Source organism: Schistocerca serialis, chromosome 5, assembly GCF_023864345.2.
Source record: "Schistocerca serialis cubense isolate TAMUIC-IGC-003099 chromosome 5, iqSchSeri2.2, whole genome shotgun sequence".
NCBI lineage: Eukaryota > Metazoa > Arthropoda > Insecta > Orthoptera > Acrididae > Schistocerca > Schistocerca serialis.
In genome coordinates this window covers 429,453,433-429,473,029 of record NC_064642.1, presented here as the reverse complement: position 1 = coordinate 429,473,029, position 19,597 = coordinate 429,453,433, and the positions used below count along the sequence as shown (strand labels likewise).

Genomic DNA, 19,597 nt, shown 5'->3' with positions numbered 1-19,597 from the left:
CTACAATCTGGGAAGCAGTGTCCTCCCTAGATAAGAGCAGAACTCTATCTCAAACAGAAAGATGGTTTTATAACACAAAATAATTTCTTATAGGGTCAGAAGAAGGGCCTGGAGGCTTATCCAGCCAACCATACTGCACAAAAGAAACAACTTTACACAAAACTGGATCAGTGGCCATTATGGCTGCAATTTTAGTGCTAGTAATAAGAAAACCATGAACAACATTTTTAGTTTTCATGTCTAAATGAAAACAAAGCAGTTCCTCTTTATCAAATTCTGGATCTGGGCAAATTGACGAACGCGATAAGGCGTCAGCCTTTGCATGTTGCATTGTGGGTCAAAAATGTATCTCATAATTGTATCATGACAGGAAAGGAGCCCACCGCTGTGAGTGATGTGTGGTTTTGACTGGCTAGGATGCCAAAGGGTTAAAAAGAGACACCAGTGGTTTGTGGTCTGTGATCAGGTGAAACTTAGACCCGTTTAGGAAAACATTAATTTTTTTTAAGCAAACATAATCACTAAAACTTTTTTCTCTATTTGAGAATAAAGCTGTTTCACTGAATTTAAGGTTTTAGAGGCATATGCAGTCGGGCGTTCTGATCTGTCCATATACTTATGAGCAAGGATGACACCACAGCTGATCTAAGGTGTGCCCGTGGCTTACACATGGTGGTGACCTGGCTGAAAAATGACCTGCAGCTGAGATTTCAACAACTTGAATGCCCAGTCACAAGCCAGGGACCTTCGGAAAGGAACATCTTTATATAATAATGCATGGAGTGGTTGCGCCACAGTAGCAGCACCCGGCATGAATTTGTGGTAGTATGTAATTTTGCCTAAAAATGCTTGTAATTTCTTGACAGACATGGAGTGTGGCAACGTGACAGTAGCATCTATAATGCTAATGAGCTGCTGATTCTGCATGGTGTCTGTTCTTTCAGATATGTTCAAAAGAACAGACACCATGCATTCATACAATAATATATAATAAATAATTAATAGAGGGTTGAAAAAATTGTGTCTTGTCCAAATTGTACTTTAAACCTGCAGCCTCTAAAACAAAAATGGAGCACACAGGTTCTGCAAATGTCCCTCTGTGGAGGTGCCAGACGCTAGTGTGTCATCTAAATAGATGATGTAGCCTGGAACTTTTGCAATGAGTCGCTCTAAAAATAGGCGAAAAATAGCTGGTGCACTTGTCACACTGAAAGGTAAAAACTGGTATTGATAAAGCCCAAATGGTGTATTGATAACTAGAAAATGTTTAGATTCCTAGTATAGCAGCAGCTGTAAATATGCATCTGCTAAGACAGTCTTTGAAAAATAGTGGCGTCCCAATAATTTTGCTAGCAGCTCATCAGGACATGGTAAAGGATACGTATCAATGGTTGACTGGCCATTAATTGATTTTGTTAAACCATTGCAAAGGTGTAATTTACCTGTAGAAATACCATCACCAGTGGTGTTGACCATTCACTGAAAGAAATAGGTTGAATAACATAAAGGGATTGAAGATGGTCTAATTCTGCTTTCAGTTCAACTTGTTAGTTACCAGCACTGGGTGGGCCTGGAAAAAACAGATGCAGGCAGACTATTTCATCATAATGTGAGCCTAACATTCTGTTGCATTACCCATTCCTGGAGAAAATAAACAGGAAAATTTGGCACAGAGAGCACCTAACTGTTGATATGGAACTTGATCAGAAACCAAATGCACTTCGTCATCAATGGAGAATCCAAATAGTTTAAAAGAGTCCAAACCAAACAGATTTACAGTGTAAGTGTTTCACATAACTAGGAATTATAAAGAACAACGACAGCCTTGTAAGTCACAGCTGCAGAAATCTGTTCAGTGTATAACTTACTTGGAAACACCATGACTGCTGACACACTGTTCACATCCATGTTCCTTTCATCCTGGGAGGGGTGGGAGGAACTGATTTCTTAAATTTACAGGCTTCTATCTGACTACCTGCAGCCCATGAAACTTCAAATGACGGAGCTATGTTTAATATTTCCATAAGCATGGGATTTACACACTTTGGAACCCACTATCGAACTTCCCTTGTAGGAGCAAGACGTACAATTGCATCTTGAACCATTTGACTCACATGGCTACCTTATAACATTTGTCACAAAATTATGATGATGACTGTCCATGTAGTTCTGTGCGCATGCTCTGTATAACTGTTGTGGCAAGGGTAAAACTCCATATAAGCAGCAATAATGTGAGTATATTGACAGTAATGGGTAGAAAGAATCTTGATAGGTAGAAAGAAACTCATACATCTGATCATAGAAAGACTTGAAGGTTCTTGTAAGGGCCAAGCTGACACAACAGCTGATACACATGAGGTGAGATAAAAAAAAAAGTGCCTTCCACAAGTTTATTCCTCTTACCCCAGTTGCACGGAAATGTTGTCGCAGGCATTTTCCATAAGTGCCCCAGTCTCCTGCCATGCAGGGAACAGCAGCGAATATGTTGTTGGCGGGGCTGCATGTTGTGCTGATGTAGTCGTAGTAACTGTCAGCACGTGCTGTTGCATGAGAGGAAAATTAATAACTGCCTCCACGGAAATTAAACTCAAAGGACCAATGACTAAAGTAGAAAATGCAGAGTCGAATCCCATTCTCATCGCCAAAGTGATCTGACCCAAGAACACTGAAACTTTAGCACATGAGAAAGCTTAAACACACAAGAGACAAGCACATACAACAGACAACACAGAAGTGGCTGGAAGAGGCTTGTGCTGTAGCCTATAAAGGCTGAGGCAGCTAAGTCATAACACCCCTAGGTATCTCCCCAACCGTAATAGATACAACGATGCTGTTTGGGCAGTGAAATTCAGGGACACGAGCTACTTGCATACATCACATTTTATGTTTGTGCAATTTTTATTACAGAGATATGAGGCCATCTTTGGTTTTTTTAAATGGAACCCTATGTTAAATATTATCATAACATGATCGGCTTAAAAAGACGGTTTTAAATATGTGTATGTCGTAATATTTAGGCAAATAGTTTTTGAGACACAGATGTGTTCTCATAGCGTGTTCATCCTTCGAAACGGTGTTGTCCGGTGCGACCTTTCCTGTTGTGTAGAGTACATGAAACGTTGTTCGTCCTTCGAAGCAGTGTTGTCCAATGTGACCTTTCCTGTTCTGTAGAGTACATGAAATGTCGCGAGTCCCGACAATAGTAAGACATACTGCGATATTTTGTGCAAAAATTAACTGATGATGTCATGCAAATGTTATTCAGTTATTTGACAACTGTGATACCAAAATAGTAGACAACATATAGTATTAAAATACTACAAGATGTTAATACATTTTAAGTAACATAAATACAAATGTAAATGAGGAGGCCCTTATTGGATACAATTATTTCATACATATTTGTTTTTTATTTGAAAATATTTACTATTGATCACAATACAAAGCAAATACACACAAAGATACAAAATACATACTGTACTTGATACAAAACTTTACTGAAGCATGTGCTCAAAATGCTTCCCCTCTGCTGCAAAGCACATTTGTAGTCGCCGTTCGAATGATTTGTAAATGGCTGCGAGTGTGTCACATGAGATGTCAGTGCACGCATCGATGATATGTTGCTTCATATCATCTGACGTAGTTGGTATTTGAGCATACACTTTATGTTTGATTGCTCCCCACATAAAAAAATCAAGAGGGGTCAAATCAGAAGACCGGGCTGGCCACTTCACTTCAGCAAGTTGTCCTATCCAACAATCCGGGAACTTTTCATTTAACAGCTCTGTAGCCACATGGGAAGAGTGAGCAGGACAGCCATCATGTTGGAACCACATGCACTGACGCATAGTTAGTGGTACCTCTTCCAGCAAAATGGGCAGAACTTTGGGCACGAACTGTGCAGGCAACTGGTATATTTTGTGATCTGTCAAAGGCATTTGACTGTGTAAATCACAATATCCTTTTAAGTAAACTAGAATATTATAGTGTAACAGGAAATGCTGCAAAATGGTTCAAATCTTATATCTCTGGCAGGAAACAAAGGGTGTTATTAGGAAAGAGACATGTATCAAGCTATCAGGCATCATCCAACTGGGAACTAATGACATGTGGGGTCCCACAAGGTTCCATTTTGGGGCCCTTACTTTTTCTTGTGTATATCAATGACCTTTCATCAGTAACATTACCAGATGCCAAGTTTGTTTTGTTTGCTGATGATACAAACATTGCAATAAATAGCAAATCAAGTGTAGTCTTAGAAAGATCAGCCAATAAAATATTTGTAGACATTAATCACTGGTTCCTAGCCAATTCTTTGTCACTAAACTTTGAAAAAACACACTACATGCAGTTCAGAACTTGTAAGGGGTGTCCCAAGAGTATATGTCTAACATATGATGACAAGAAGATAGAAGAAGTGGACGGTGTTAAATTCTTGGGATTACAGCTTGATAATAAATTCAACTGGGAAGAGCACACCACAGAACTGCTGAAGCGTCTTAACAAATCTCTGTTTGCAATGCAAATTTTGTCAGACATAGGGGATATAAAAATGAAAAAGCTGGCATACTATGCTTACTTTCATTCCATAATGTCATATGGGATTATTTTCTGGGGTAATTCATCAAGCCAAGCTAAAGTTTTCCGGGCACAAAAACGTGCAGTAAGAATTATATGTGGTGTGAACTCAAGAACATCCTGCAGAAGCCTGTTTAGGGAACTAGGGATACTAACTACAGCTTCCCAATATATTTATTCCTTAATGAAATTTGTCATTAAAAATATATCACTTTTTCAAACCAACAGCTCAATTCATGGAATCAATACTAGAAATAAGAATAATCTTCACAAGGATTTAAAGTCACTTAGTCTTGTACAAAAAGGTGTGCATTATTCAGGAACACACATTTTCAATAACTTACCAGCAGCCATAAAAAGCTTAACAACCAATGAAATTCAGTTTAAGAGAAGCCTAAAGGATTTATTGGTGGCCAACTCCTTCTACTCCATTGATGAATTTCTGAGGAAAACCAACTGATTTGTATATAAGTACAACATAACTTCTGCACAATTTCAGTGCAGTAATGTGTTCACTGAAAATTTGTGTGTGTGTGTGTGTGTGTGTGTGTGTGTGTGTAAGTATAATCTAACTTCTGCACCATTTCAGTGCAGTAATGTGTTCATTGTAAATAAGTATTACAGTAGTTGTATTACATGTTTCTTACCTTATAAATAAATATAAAACTTTTTTATTTTAAATTCAGTGCAATAGTATTTGTAAAATGACTCTTAGTGTTCATTAAAAAATGACGATCATTCCACTTGGGACCTGTGGAATGGTACATTAGCTTATTTGTTTTAGTTTAAATATTTGTCATGTGTTGTTTTTTTCTGACATGTTCCACATCCTGGAGGACCTCCTCACTACGGATCAATTGGAATGAAAGTAAATCTAATCTAATCTAATCATAGTTATTTGCCATTTAGTATACCCAGAGTGACATACGGCTCCACAATGACTTTTGCGATGATGCCACACCACACATTAACACTTCACGGTTGCTGATGCTGTACCTGTCGTAGCAAATGAGGTTTCTCTATTGACCAGTCATGCATATTTTGCAAATTCACATTATCGTGGTTGGTGAAAGTCGCTCCATCAGTAAAAAGCACCTGTTGAAAAAACGTTGGATCGTCTTGTAGGCCCTGCAGAGCAAGCCAGCAAAATTCCTGGCGCCATTCGAAATCCACACTGGAGAGTGCTTGATGTAATGAGAGGTGAAAAGGGTGAAATCTATGTTGGTGCAATATTCGTGGGACGCCTCTCTGACTTACACCACATTCCGAGATGATACGTTGTGACGAAACAGTAGGTCGTTATGCGCCAATGCTAGAACGTCCACTTCATGTACCTCGCCAGTTGCAGCTTTCTGCCTTGTCCTCTGTATGGCATTCCATGATCCCGATTCAATAGTTTCTTGCAAATGTGTGCAAGAAGCTGGCAAGCAGGACGCTCACGATCAGGATACAGCTCTCCATATTGCTTTATTGCTCTAACAGCATTTCTTCTGCTTTCACCATACACTAGAAGCATATCTAACTTTTCTTCGTTGGTGTACATGTCTGCTCCAAGTAATTGTGACGGAAATGTGATGTCTCATTACCCCAGCAGCACATTTATACCCTTCTCTCCAGCTACCTCGTGCGTCACCTTGCGGCATTATCTAGAAGCAGGAAAACAATGCCTTCCCTGTTAAGTTCCTCAGTGGTCAACAGGAAAGGGTGCATTGGACAACGCTGCTTCGAAGGACAAACACAATACGAGAACATATCTGTGTCTCAAAAACTATTCACCTAAATATTATGATATACACATATTTGAAACCATCTTTGTAAGCCCATCACATTACGCTAAAATTTAACATAGGGTTCCATTTAAAAAATTCAAAGATGGTGACATATCTCTGTAATGAAAACTAGCACAAACATGAAATGTGATGTATTTAAGTAGCCCCTGTCCCAGCAGTTCACTGTCCAAATGGCATCTTTGTATCTATTACGGTTGGGGAGATTCAAGGGGTGTTATGACTTAGCTGCCCTCATCCTGTCTAGTCATCAGTTCTAACATGGGGTGCAGCCAGTAGACTGTGTACGTAACTGCTGTAGTACTAGCAGGTGAAGTGGCCTCTAGTGGCTGAATCAAGCACAATCTTCCGCATAAACTATGAAAACTGCGCACACACAAATTTGGTAGTTATAGCAGTTTTTATTCCGCAAGGGAAACTCCCCATCACACACCCCTCAGATTTAATTTTAAGATCACCCAGTGGATAGTCCGTCAAAAACTGAACACAGATCAAGTGTGAAACTGGGCAGAAGTCACACTGAACTGTGAAAAAAAAAGCAAAATAGAAACATTGAATGGTCCAAGCGTGAGGTGTGCAGCATCAAGCGAATTTGAGTAGTCGCATTGTTGTGGTTATGTGGACCCTGAGCTGGAGTGCGATGGGGGAGGTCCATGTTCAGATCTCCCTCGTGCCTTCTTCTGTCCGCCTCACTAACCCCCACTATATTCAAATTTGTGTCTGTGTCATAGGTAATGTCTGTTTGCAACAGCAAGGTGTAAGGAAGGGATGTCCAGACATATGTACATCCTATTTTTTCTATACAATACCTCATGTTATGAGTCTTGCATTTCATTTTGGAAGTTTTGACTCTTGAATTCCTTTATTGTAACATGGTTCACACCCGTTTAATTGTTGTTTTCATTTCTGTCAGAGGTGTATGCAGCATCTCGCCTGCTCTAACAATTTGTCATTTTTTCTTCCGATGGTAATGTGTTCCAATGTATAATACGATAGTTATCAAGACCACGGAAGAACAGACATGTCAGTGGCCTGTCGGGAAGTTCATAATTTTGTGAGGAAAAAAAAGGGGAGGGGAGGCAGGTGGGAGGTAGGGTTGAACACAGATCTCCCGCTTTGAGTCCAACACTGTGATCACACAAACATGATGCCATAGTTCTTGCGATTCAGTGATGTTGCTTGGACCGTTCACTGTTTCTATTTTGCTTCTTTTTTCACAGTTCAGTACACCTTCTGCCTGTTTTCGTGCTTCATCTGTATTCAGTTTGTGATGGACAATATACTGGTCCATTTTACCAGTAAGTTTGAGTGGAGTGCAATGGGGAGTTTCCCTATGATGTCAAAATGTTGGTGAAATTGGAAATTACACCTATCTTTATTGCTGCAGTATATTTCTGTGACCATAAGTTTTCGAGTGTTGCAACACGTTTAACAGGTTCACAAAGTAACTAAAAAACATTTAAGAAACATGATACAGAATTGAGCCCTATCGTACTGTCTTAGACTACAATCTTTTTCAAAAGGCGCAGATTCTAAAAATGCATAAATGACATTTGAACAGTTAGAAATCTCTCTGATTGCTGTTATTAGTGTTACTGTGTTTTGCGTCTAAGTCATTTTGTAGTGCTATAATTTATTTCATGAACTAGGAAATTTATAGCAGCAATCGAAATAGGGTTAAACCTTTATTGCCCCATGAAGTGGGTATTGCAATGAACTTTTATCTCAGAGTTATGCAAAGCAGGGAAAAAATCTAATTTTGTGCTTGCCACACATTTAACTTTTTTTATAATTTTTTATTCCAATATGTGTAGTATTTCTACAGAGTTTCCTTGCAAATTTCTGAGTTTTTGCACTAAAATAAATGCTGTTGCATTGGCAGACTTGTTTTTTAAGGATGGCTAGCCAAAATTTATTTTAAAAATCTGTTAGTGTATATCCACTGTTGTGTTAGGTATACCTTTCTGTTCTTGATAATTTTCAGTATAAAAGATGATAACAGAATTTCATTTTGCACATCAGGTTGCAGGTCCAAAACCACCAGATGATGTCCCTCCCATGGCTCCATGTGGGGCTGCTTTCACATCCTCTTCACACAACATGGCTCTTACTGCAGCCATGGTTTCACCACCACCACCACATACAAGCAGTTACAACGGTACATACTCTGGTTTGTCAATCAGTTTTTTACGTATCTATTTTTTATCATGCATTACTGCCATGAAGTAGAATATTTTAAGTTTTGATCACAAAATTTGTTTATTTCTTTTCAATAGGTGTTGATGATATAGAGACATTTATGTGCATCATTCTGAAAAAGAAACTTGAATTTTTAGTATCAGTTTTTATTTGTACTCATAGTGCACAAAGATTAATCCTTTCACTGCTACAGATGAGCTCTTTGCATTCCATGCTGAGATGCTTTTGTTATAACTATACTGTTTGCCAAATGCCTGTGCTGAAAGACACCATTCTGGCCTAAGTGAAGTACTTATCATTCAATTTTTCAAAAACTGTTAAGTGAAACAGTTTGATTTTAGCACATTGTACAGTCTGATACCTTTGCTCATTAAAGAACTGAATATCTTTTCATTATCCATCATTCTTACTGCGCTGCATCATAATTAAGTAAAACATTGTCTGTTCTAGAGACCACATTCCGGCCGGTATGAAATACTTATCTTTTGATTTTTCGAAAAATTTTTGGTAAAAAAGTTTGATATTTGTACATCTTACAGCCTGATATCTTTCCTCACTAAAGAACTGAATTTCTTTTCATTATGTCATACTTACTGCGCTGCATCAAATTGGGTAAATTTTTGCATGAAAATTCAAAGAGTTTGCAGATGTAAAAAAGCTTTGCACACAGTTAGATTTTAGCTCATAAATTGCAATAAATGAAACCTACGTAAGATCAAAATTTTATTTAAATTGAGAGCAGAATAATGTCTCATTTCGTTCCTGAGTTGTTGGGTTTCATATCTGAAAGACAGTCGTGCACATTGCAAATCTTGTGGATCATAGCAATTGTCCTACCCAAGATATCAAAACGAGGTTTTCTGCAAATGATAGCACACAGTGAGGCAAATATGTTGTATATGATAAATACTTGAAACTGTTTTATTCATTGAGATTTGGGAGTAACTCATCCACAGCAGTGAGAGACCAGCAGCTCAGGGTGCAGTCAGACTTCTGTAGCACTGTAGAAAAGTACAACTGGTACCCATGTAAATACCCACAGCACTTGGGGAATGCTGTAGCATGATATGTATTCACGACCACAGTGGAAATGGTTTAAGTAGTCAATATTTTTTAATTTCAGTAGTAATTGCTTCTTCTAATTTCATTATAGTTGTTCTTTATTCATGTATGTCATTTCTTATGATGAAGTAAAGAGCAAGGACCATCAAAATTATGGTAGGTAGATGCTTTTTTTTGTTTCAGTTACAACTTTGTCGGATTTACATATTCCATAGCTTTCTGGCCTTGTAACATTGGCCAATGTGGTTACTTTGAGTGGCTGAAAGCCATGGGAAACTATAATCATATTATTTTCCTAGGATGTGCAGTTCTACATGTTTTAATAACAATGATATCTTCCTCAGCCAAATATTCTAGTCACAAAATAGTTTCTCGTTTGGATCACTGGGCGAGAACAATTCTGGAGGATGTTGTCATGAGAAAAAAACAGATCTGGTGTTTGGCAAATTGGAATATGAAACATTGATCCTTATAATCCGGTAGGTAGGTTAGAGAATTTGAAAAAGGAAATATGCAGTGACAGGAAGAATAGAATTTCTTATTAGTTGTGCACAGGTTAACAACACCAAATCAAATAGGAATAATTTAGGAATGGTTGTGGAATAAAAAGTTGTTGCTAATGTTGTCATGGAATACAATCGTACATTCCAAAGTTATCTGTATTGAAAGATTATCTACGACTTGTACAGAAGCCGTATTACAGTTAAAAGAGTTGAACATTAAAGGGAGGCAGTAATTGAGAAGGACACGAGACAGCTTTGTAGCCTTGCAAAGAAAAACTCTGAAAAGGAATAAAATGTTCATGGAGAAAAAATAATAACTTTGATGATGATTTTGTAATTCTATCAGAGACAGCAAAGGACCTGGAAGAGTAGCTTAAGGCAATAGATAGAGTCTTGAAAAACGATTGTTAGATAAACATCATCAAAAACAAAATAAAGATGGTGGAATCTTATAGGAGGTGACGCTAAGGAAAGATGATAAGGAAGAGAGACATTGAAAGTAACAGATGAGTTTTGCCATTTGACTAGCAAAATAATAGATCACTATAGAAGTAAAGAAGAAACAAAATCAAACTTGCAATAACAGTAAAATCTTTTCAAAAAAGAGATTTATTTAAACTTCTCCTTTGAATCTAAGTGTTAGGGAATAGAAGCTTTTGAAATGTGGTGCTACAGAAGAATGGTGAAGAGTAGGTGGATGTATTTGATAGCTATTGAAGAGGTACCAAATCAGACTGATGAAACTGATAGCAAAACTAGGCTGCAAGGAGGGATCGGTTGCTAGGACACATCGTGAGCCATCAAGGAATTGTCAGTTTTGTATTGGGAGAGGGGGAGGTAAAAATTGTAGATGGGGCTCAAACTTTGGCTACAGGAAGCATGTTCAAGTGGCTGTAAGTTGCAGTAATTAATACTGTATTTTTGTAGAGTTGAAGAGGCTTGCAGGGGATATGCCATAATGGAGTACTGCATCGAACCAGAGTTCATATTGAAGACCACAATAATAACTCATATTTCTCAGGCTTGACAGAAATTAAGGTTATAAGAAAGTAAAGATACAAGCTTAATGAAATGAAAAAGTGTTTAGCTATTCCTTGTAATATTTATATAAAACTAGAAGCCTCACACTCTTTAGCACTATGTGTCTATAGCTGGCCGACTTGTGTATTATATGTAGTGATGTGCACAAATTTCCTCATGAATCAGTCTATCTGTTAGTGGAAACTGAATCAAAATCCCTACAGTAGTTCCTGAGAGTCGCCCGAATCTACAGGCAGAATTATACAATGGTAAAAATAAATGTTGCATATTGTTTTATTGTCAGCTAGCTGCATTGCCCAGGTATGTATCAGTTTTATCTTCTATCAGCCCATCTTCTCCTCCTCTTTGTATTTGTTGGCTTTCCCTAGTGTTCAAAATTGAAGGAGTACCTGGGTGTAAGGACATTATCATTTGATGATAATGAGTTTCAGGTGAAATTGATAGTACTTTGAATAAAATATCTTATACCCAAACTCAAAAAATCTGTGGGCGTAGATAGTTAGTACGTGAAATATTTTCTCTGCTTTCTGTATTTACATTCTCAATAATAGGTCATAATTTTCATTCTTTCAACTCTTCATAACTACATATTATTAATGGAATTGTGTTTGGTTCTCTAATTAGTATTTAATATATTTACAAGAAAATATGTTGTTTAAAACTGTTGAATTCTAGTTAATTATAATAATAAAATTATTCACTTAAGAAAATAGCAAAATTACAAGTTGTTATTAATAGATAAAAAGTTGTGGGCTGCCTATGACTGTAAATTCTAGGTTAGGAATATATTTTATTAATAATACTCCATCTTCAGTCACAATAATTTTATTTTCTAACTACGAACGCACTGTGCAGCTACAATTCCATTTGCAAGGAACATGTAGGATAATGGGCATTAAAGCTGCAGCACATATTACACACAATATATTTATACAGTCCTTGAAAATGGAGTTGCAACATCAAAATACATTAGACAGTAGTTAAAAAATAAAAATGTAGTGACTGAAGTTGAAATATTATTAATAAACACATCCCTAATCAAAAATTACAAGACACCAAAAGGCTGGCCATTACATTATGAGGCAAGATTCCAGTACTGCTAATGTGCACATTAAAAGTAGAAAAAAGTATTCCTAACTTTCCTGAACTATTAATCCCTTCATCAGGAAGGAGAAATGCATAGATTTGAGGAGGGCCAGGTGACATAGCGCTTAGCTAGAGAGGGAGTTGTGAGGACGAAGAGGGAGTTGTTGGAGAGAGTAGAACTTGTTTTAATTCTGTTTATGTGCAATGATGAGGGACAAATCTGCTTTTTCTTTCTTTATGTATTTCTTTCTTTCTTTACAGAGCATTTGTTTGTTTTATTATGTGTTTCTACAATTTATTTGTACTCTTTTCCTTTCTTTAAAAAAAAAACTGATAAGCATGTGAATATTTCCACTCATCATCTAAAATGTAAGCAACAAAGTCAACATACTAAAAATTTTATCACCTTGCATGTTTCACAAATGGAGTGGAGAAATAAAATTACTGAAAATGAAGGGTCCCTCAGTGATATATGCTGGATAAAAGTTCTCATATTGTACTGTTTTCTTTGCTTGTAGTCAGTATGGTTAGGATTTAAACTGTTACTATAGTCATATAATTGAATGGCTTGTATCAAAACTACTGTTTCAGCATCAACTACATAAATATACACATAAAAGGTTGAGCAGTCACACATAATTGTAGTAATATTTCAGAGTTACAGTTTTATTTTAAGTTAACTGAAACATACATATTTGCAACATATATTCTGATATAAAATTTACAAATAAACAATTTAATAGCTGCAGGGTTGCTGTCTTCTTCCTCCTCCCAACCATATTGTGAAAGTTTAATTAAATGAGCTTTCATTTTGTATGACTGCAGTGACATCTCCTGCAGTGATGCCTGAGGCTCCACTTACCCCAGCAGCAACATTTGCATCTCCTGTTGTGCCACCAGCCGTCGCAACAACGGTACCTCCTACTAGCCAGCCGCAGCAGCAGCAACCACCACAGTTGCATGCTCCACCAACACCTGCACCAACACCAACTCCAACGCCTGTTTCTACTCCAGCTCCTGTGCCAACGGCTGTTTCAGAAACAAAGCCTGCTCCTGCAGGAAAGCGATCCCCCGCAAAACCAACACGGACTTCTGCACGGTTCATTAGCCAACAGCAACAACAGCAGCAGCAACAACAACAACAGCAACAAGTGCAGAAATCACCTGCAGGCAAATCACCAAGAGAAAGTGGTTCTACTAGTGCGACTGGACGGCCAGGACGAGGTCGAGGGGATGGGGGAGGCCGAAGAGGGCGTGGAAACAGCCGAGGGCGAGCTGGGAGTTTCATTCGTGGAGGACGAGGATCAAGGGGGCGAGCCCGTTCTCATCATCATTATCAGGTAATATTCCGTTTCAACTTTCAAAATTGCTGTTGCAATAGAGTTATAAGAGAAGGAAATGATTCTTCTACAATAGTTACGTAAAAGTAAGTGTAGAATGTGCATCCCAGAGCTTCTGATGTGCTGCACTGCTCCAACAGTGAAGTATGTCTGCAGAAGCAGGAAGAGATCTTACTACGTTCTTTCCTTCACAGTTGCCGCACCTTGTCGCTAGTGTAACACAATAGGGTGAAGATCTTATATTACAGCCTTGCTTTGATTAGAAAGGTACATTCATGTTCTGCATGCTATAAACAGGTACTGATAGAAATACAGGAGCATTCAGAGTGTGACACATACACATCAACAAAACTGAACTTTTACCTGGATAATTAAACTATATCTATCATTGTTAGAATATTTAGACTTCAATTCCTAATTTTTAAATTCATATAAAAGGGTTTATACACACTGGGACACCTGGGAAGTCTTGGAAAAACCCGGAAATTTTTTAGGATTCTGGAAATTTTTCATTGTTGTAGTTTTCACTTAAGTTTTGTAACTCTGACTGGTAAGAACTGACACTCTAACAGAATTTTACTTTAGTCCACTACTTCAGAATAATACGGCAGCAATAAAACGTAAATTAGAGAATAATGCCAAAATAAAACTTCAGTTGCAAACAAAATGCACCGTTTACAACAACAAAACACAGTGCACACACAAGTGTCTGTCTGCAACAAAATATGTCAAAGACTATGCAATCATTCATAACAGCAAACTGCCGTCAGTGCAGCTTTCTCATGAGCCTCGCTTTGATGAACATGATGTCACAGCTGTTTACATTTCTAACAGGTCGCTGGAAAATATTGTGAATGATGGTTTGGGAAGCATTACTTTTGAAGTAAATTTCCTTTTACACAAGATGAATTATGTTACATGTGAGATTGTGTGATGAATTTCTTAAATCATGCAGCATTAGACTCTGATTCAAAACTTAATATTGGGGACCAATCACTTAAAAAAGTTTCAGACCTAAAAGCCCAGCCATGTATGCCATTACTTAAAATTTTACTGGCACATTTGTGTTTGATATAACTTAAAGCGTAACACATGCTAAAAGAAGCCAGGTTTCAAGGCTATATTTTTTATATTTGTTTTAGTTCTTCCATAGATTACAAATCATGCAATAATGATGGCAAAAAGTATAATTATCCTTTAAAAAGAAAAGTGCGAAGTGAGTTCTTGAGCAATTTCTCATGGAATTGACTTTAATATGGAAAAATGTAAGTGCTTGATGGAACATATATTCAGCTAGGTAACCTACTAAATATTTGTGCACAGCAGTGAAATATATAATTGTGCTTGTCATAAATATTCAATCAAAGATATTTCTAAAACACATTCTTTTTTTCGTTTCCTAAAGTGCCAAAAAGTACTACGCCAATGTATAAAACCATCACCAAAGGATTGATAAGTTTTACAGCTCTCAGGGAAAGTAGATTGTCCCTTAACATGGAAAAAAAAGTACTTTCACATGGGACAAAATGTATAAAGTATTACACTCCCAGAAAAAGTTCTGTCAACACTGTGTGTTGTGTATGTAAGAGCTTGCTTGCTCTTCTGCAAAGTTGGTGCTGCTGTCCTTTGTAAGAATACTTTTGTGAGAGAAGACAAAATAATATAAAAATTAGTACCAATATATGATATAGTTAGTTCAAATCTGTGATCTCTGGAAAAGGGGACCGAGCGAGGTGGCGCAGTAGTTAGCACACTGGACTCACATTTGGGAGGACACTGATCAAACCCACATCCGGCCATCCCGATTTAGGTTTTCCGTGATTTACCTAAATCGCTTCAGACAAATGCCCGGATGGTTCCTGTGAAAGGGCACGGCCAGTTTCCTTCCCCATCCTTTCCTAATCCAAGCTTGTGCTCCATCTGTAATGATCTCGTTGTTGATGGGGCGTTAAAAACTAATCTCCTCCTCCTCCTCTAGAAAAGGTTACATTTCAGAAACTGCTTTAATGGAAGGAGGTGCACCACTGTATGCAGAAACCAGTCAGCTACATGTAGTTAAAGAAAGGCAAATATATCGTACCTTCGTTTTAAGCGTGATAATTTAATTGTGTAAAAGGATATACATTCTATTGCAACAGAAAAATTTGGGGAAGGAGTATTATATAACTTTTACATAGGGAGAGGAATAATTTGTTTTATTTTGTATTCCGTTTCATTGTGATTTTTCTGGCTGTTTCAGAGCTACTTTTGCCAACTTTGTACTATTTATTGCCAACTTCAGTATTATTCTCTGACTTTTTAAAGCAATATTTACATTAAATCTAGTTAATTAAAGAAAAATAATTCTGTGACCATACACTTGAATGTTTTTCAAAAGAATGTATTGTCATAAATTCAAAGTTCTTCTTTGCGGCATAATGTCACCTATCCATTAACACTTCACTGAAGTGCCACCAGGAGTCTGCATTTGAATGTGGAAGACAAACTGCTTTCGGCACAACAGCAGGCATTTGACAGTGGAGACGTAGACATCTCAAGGTGTTGTGTATTCTGCTGGATATTAGCATCATTCATGCATGATATTTCAACAACATGACTCGTTATCTTCATCAGGTATCATGCATTATGTTTTGACAATGTGACTTGTTATCTTCATCAGGTTCTACTTGAGTCTTGCAAAAAATGATGCTGATATCTGGTGGGATACCTGACACCTCTCAAAGTCAACAGATTGTCACAAAAGTCTGAAAAATTATAGCGTCCACATTTCCTGCTGACATGGAAATTTGCTTTTCCACTAAATTGTGGAGGACTTTGCATTCTTTCAGAATGTTTACAATGCTGAAATCTGCCATTTTTAGGTATACGTAACACTCTCTTTGCTATGTAAATAATCGTAGGACTAAAGGTAACAAATCACTAAACAAGCTGACTACACTGTGTTGCCACTGTAGCTCAACTGGACTCAGGGGTTGTGTGTGATGGAGTAGTGGGAAGAAATATGGGGAGTGGGAGGAAGGATTAGGGAATGGCGGTTGACAGCAAAATGAAGACGTCTCAGATGTACACAATAGGAATGTTGCACCATTGAGCTCTCTCTGTCTGCAGTCAGGGAGAATGATGCACAGCACATAGTGATGCAGAGAAGGGAAATGAGAGAAGGGATAGAACGCAGGAACAGGGAACCTGCAGAGAGGAGGAGTTGAGTGCAGGCTGAGTGAAGTTAGGGTCGTGTAGGTGGATGGGGGTCAATCATTAGCAGAAGTGAGGGCAGGAGATTATGGGTTCAAAGGAAGTGTTGTAAGAATAAGTACAATCTTTGTAACTCAGAGAAGATTGATGTATGGTGGGAAGGAGGGGCAGAATCCAGATGGCATTAGTTGCGAAACAACCATGGAAATTAGCATGTTGTGCTTCACTCTGCCCTTGGCCACAATTTTTAATGGCTATTCACTAAAGTGGACAGCTGGGTGAAGACACAAGAAATGTTCTATATATTTGCATCCCTCTAATTCTCCATGTATCCTCAGAAACACCCCCCCCCCCCCCCCCTCTCATCACACAGTATCATCCTGAACTAGAACTACTGAAATATATCCTCCATCAGGCAACTACTTATCATCAGGCCCACAAATTATGAATATTATGCCTACAATCATTCTTACCCCTCCCAAACAATGGAAAATCCACACACATGACTGTAGTCTCAGGCATATGAGGCCTCAGATTCCCAAGACTACAGTCATGCATGTGTGAGTTTGTTGTCTAATTTTGATGAAGGCCTTACTGGCCGAAAGCTATATTTGTGACAGTCTCTGTGTTGTGCCTATCTGTGATACAGCATCTCCACTATATTTATGGTAAGTAGCAACTTTCTTTTTTACAATATTGTTATCCCCGCCCCAAAGTACTTCATGCTGCTCACCCAGTCTAAAAAGTATCCTAGTCCATTATGATACACCTATTCCAGAGACATCTGTCAACCTGAATGAACATCCACACAGTTGCAGAACATTCTACTGGACACACCACACACAAGTGCAATGACTGCTTCACAGTGCATGCCATCTGGATGCTTTCTCCTAACACCAACTTCTCTTAATATCTTCAAACCCATTCAACTTGAAATAGAAGTAATAGTTTTATGTGCTGACATCACATTGCCCAAAACCTCTGCAAAATACTCATATAAAAGACTTGCAGAGATCTTTAATGCATTCTACTGTTTTAACCACATATTTTCAAGCTGTTGTTGCCTTGAGTTCAAAGACTGGTTTAATGCAGCTCTCCATGCTCTTCTATCCAATGCAAGCCTCTTTATTTCTGAATAACTACTGCAAACTACATATGTCTGATCCTGCTTACTGTTTGTTGTTTGGTGTAGCTCACCATGCTACTTTATTCAGTGCAAGCCTCTTCATCTTTGAATAACTACTGCAATCTACAGATGTTTGAACTTGCTTACTGTGTTCTTATCATTATCAACCGGTACAATTTTTACATGCCACACTTTCCTTCAGTACTAAATTGATCATTCCTTGATGTCTCAGAATGTATTCTATCAACTGATCCCTTCTTTTACTCAAGTTGTGCCACTTTTTTCCCCCCAATTCAGTTCAGCACCCCCCCCCCCCCCCCCAAAAAAAAATTTGTTACACATCCTGCTAACTTAATCTCCAGCATACTTCTGTAGCACCACATTTCAAGACTTTCTATTCTCTTCTTGTTTGAACTGCTTATTGTCCATGTTTCACTGCCATACATGGCTGTGCTCCAGACACATGCTTTCAGAAAAGACTTCTGAACACTCATAATTTAGCATGCTGCCTATGCAGTATGCTTCTTGCTCCTATCAGCCAGTCACAGCACAGGACACATGGTATCACACATATATCTTTCTGGGGTACAACAGAACATTGACACTATTAGGTTTTTTCCTGATATTATTTTTACTAATCATGGTGTGATTTTGAAGCTCTAACAGTCAGCCATGTTTGCAGCCTAAAATATGGGAATTCTTGACTTCCTGTTATGAAAATAACTGTTCTTTCTAACGCCAAGACACGTTTCAACATGTTTATGTTTCACAGAAAAAGAAGGAAACGCTTCTTTACTCCTATTGTAATTCAGTTGTTTTACAGTTTGTTATGATTGCTCAATATCAGTGGAAGTTCTGAATGGTAAATACTGACATTAATTCTTCTATCTGTTGTGTCTGTGGAAAATATAATTCCTCATCTGTTCTGTATTTGTTGCAGTTATAACATACCTCTTAATCTCATTTTCACAGCACATTTTTCCTGCGGGACATTTGCTATATTTTGTAAAAAGAAAATCGGTTTGGGGGTTTACACAAAGATTCAATTACCAGGTGTACCGGTATGAAGTGAGTGCTTTTTTATGAAAATAAAACACTAATTTTGAATTGAAAAGTAAAACCATTTTATTCAAACTACTGACCATTGCTTTCTATACATTTTGACCACCTTTCTGGCAATTTGTGGACACCACGCCAATAGAAATGCTCGTCTTTTGAAGCAAATCAATCAGACACCCAATTTTCGACTTCTTCGTAGGAATCGAAGTGTTCCTCAGCCAATCCGTGTCCCATTGATGAAAACAAATGGTAGTCGGAAGGGGCCAAGTCTGGTGAGTACAGCGGGTGGGGTAGCAGCTCCCAGCCAAGTGTTTTGATTGTATCCTGAACCAGTTTTGCTTTGTGTGCAGGTGCATTGTTGTGTGAAAAAATTACTTTACCATGTCTTCTGGCCCATTCTGGTCTTTTTTTGATCAATGCATAATTCAAATTGACTGTTTGTTGTCTGTAGCGATTAGTATTCACAGTTTCACCGGGTTTTAGAAGCTCATGATACACCAAACCTTTCTGATCCCACCAAACACAGAGCATTGTCTTCTTGTCGTATCGATCTGGTTTTGCAGTCGATGTTGGTGGTTGTCCTGGATTAACCCACTATTTTTCCCATTTAGGATTCTTAAAATA

General features: G+C 37.9%; 1 protein-coding gene across 1 annotated transcript in view; it reads left to right on the top strand.

Annotated features, from left to right (window-relative positions):
* LOC126482312 (PHD finger protein rhinoceros) overlaps positions 1-19,597 on the top strand; it is a 246,149-nt gene that overhangs the window by 176,534 nt on the left and 50,018 nt on the right. Inside the window, exons 16-17 of the mRNA XM_050106352.1 lie at positions 8,388-8,535; positions 13,082-13,596. Of these exons, the coding sequence (XP_049962309.1) occupies positions 8,388-8,535; positions 13,082-13,596 (663 nt within the window). The remainder of the gene's footprint in view (positions 1-8,387; positions 8,536-13,081; positions 13,597-19,597) is intronic.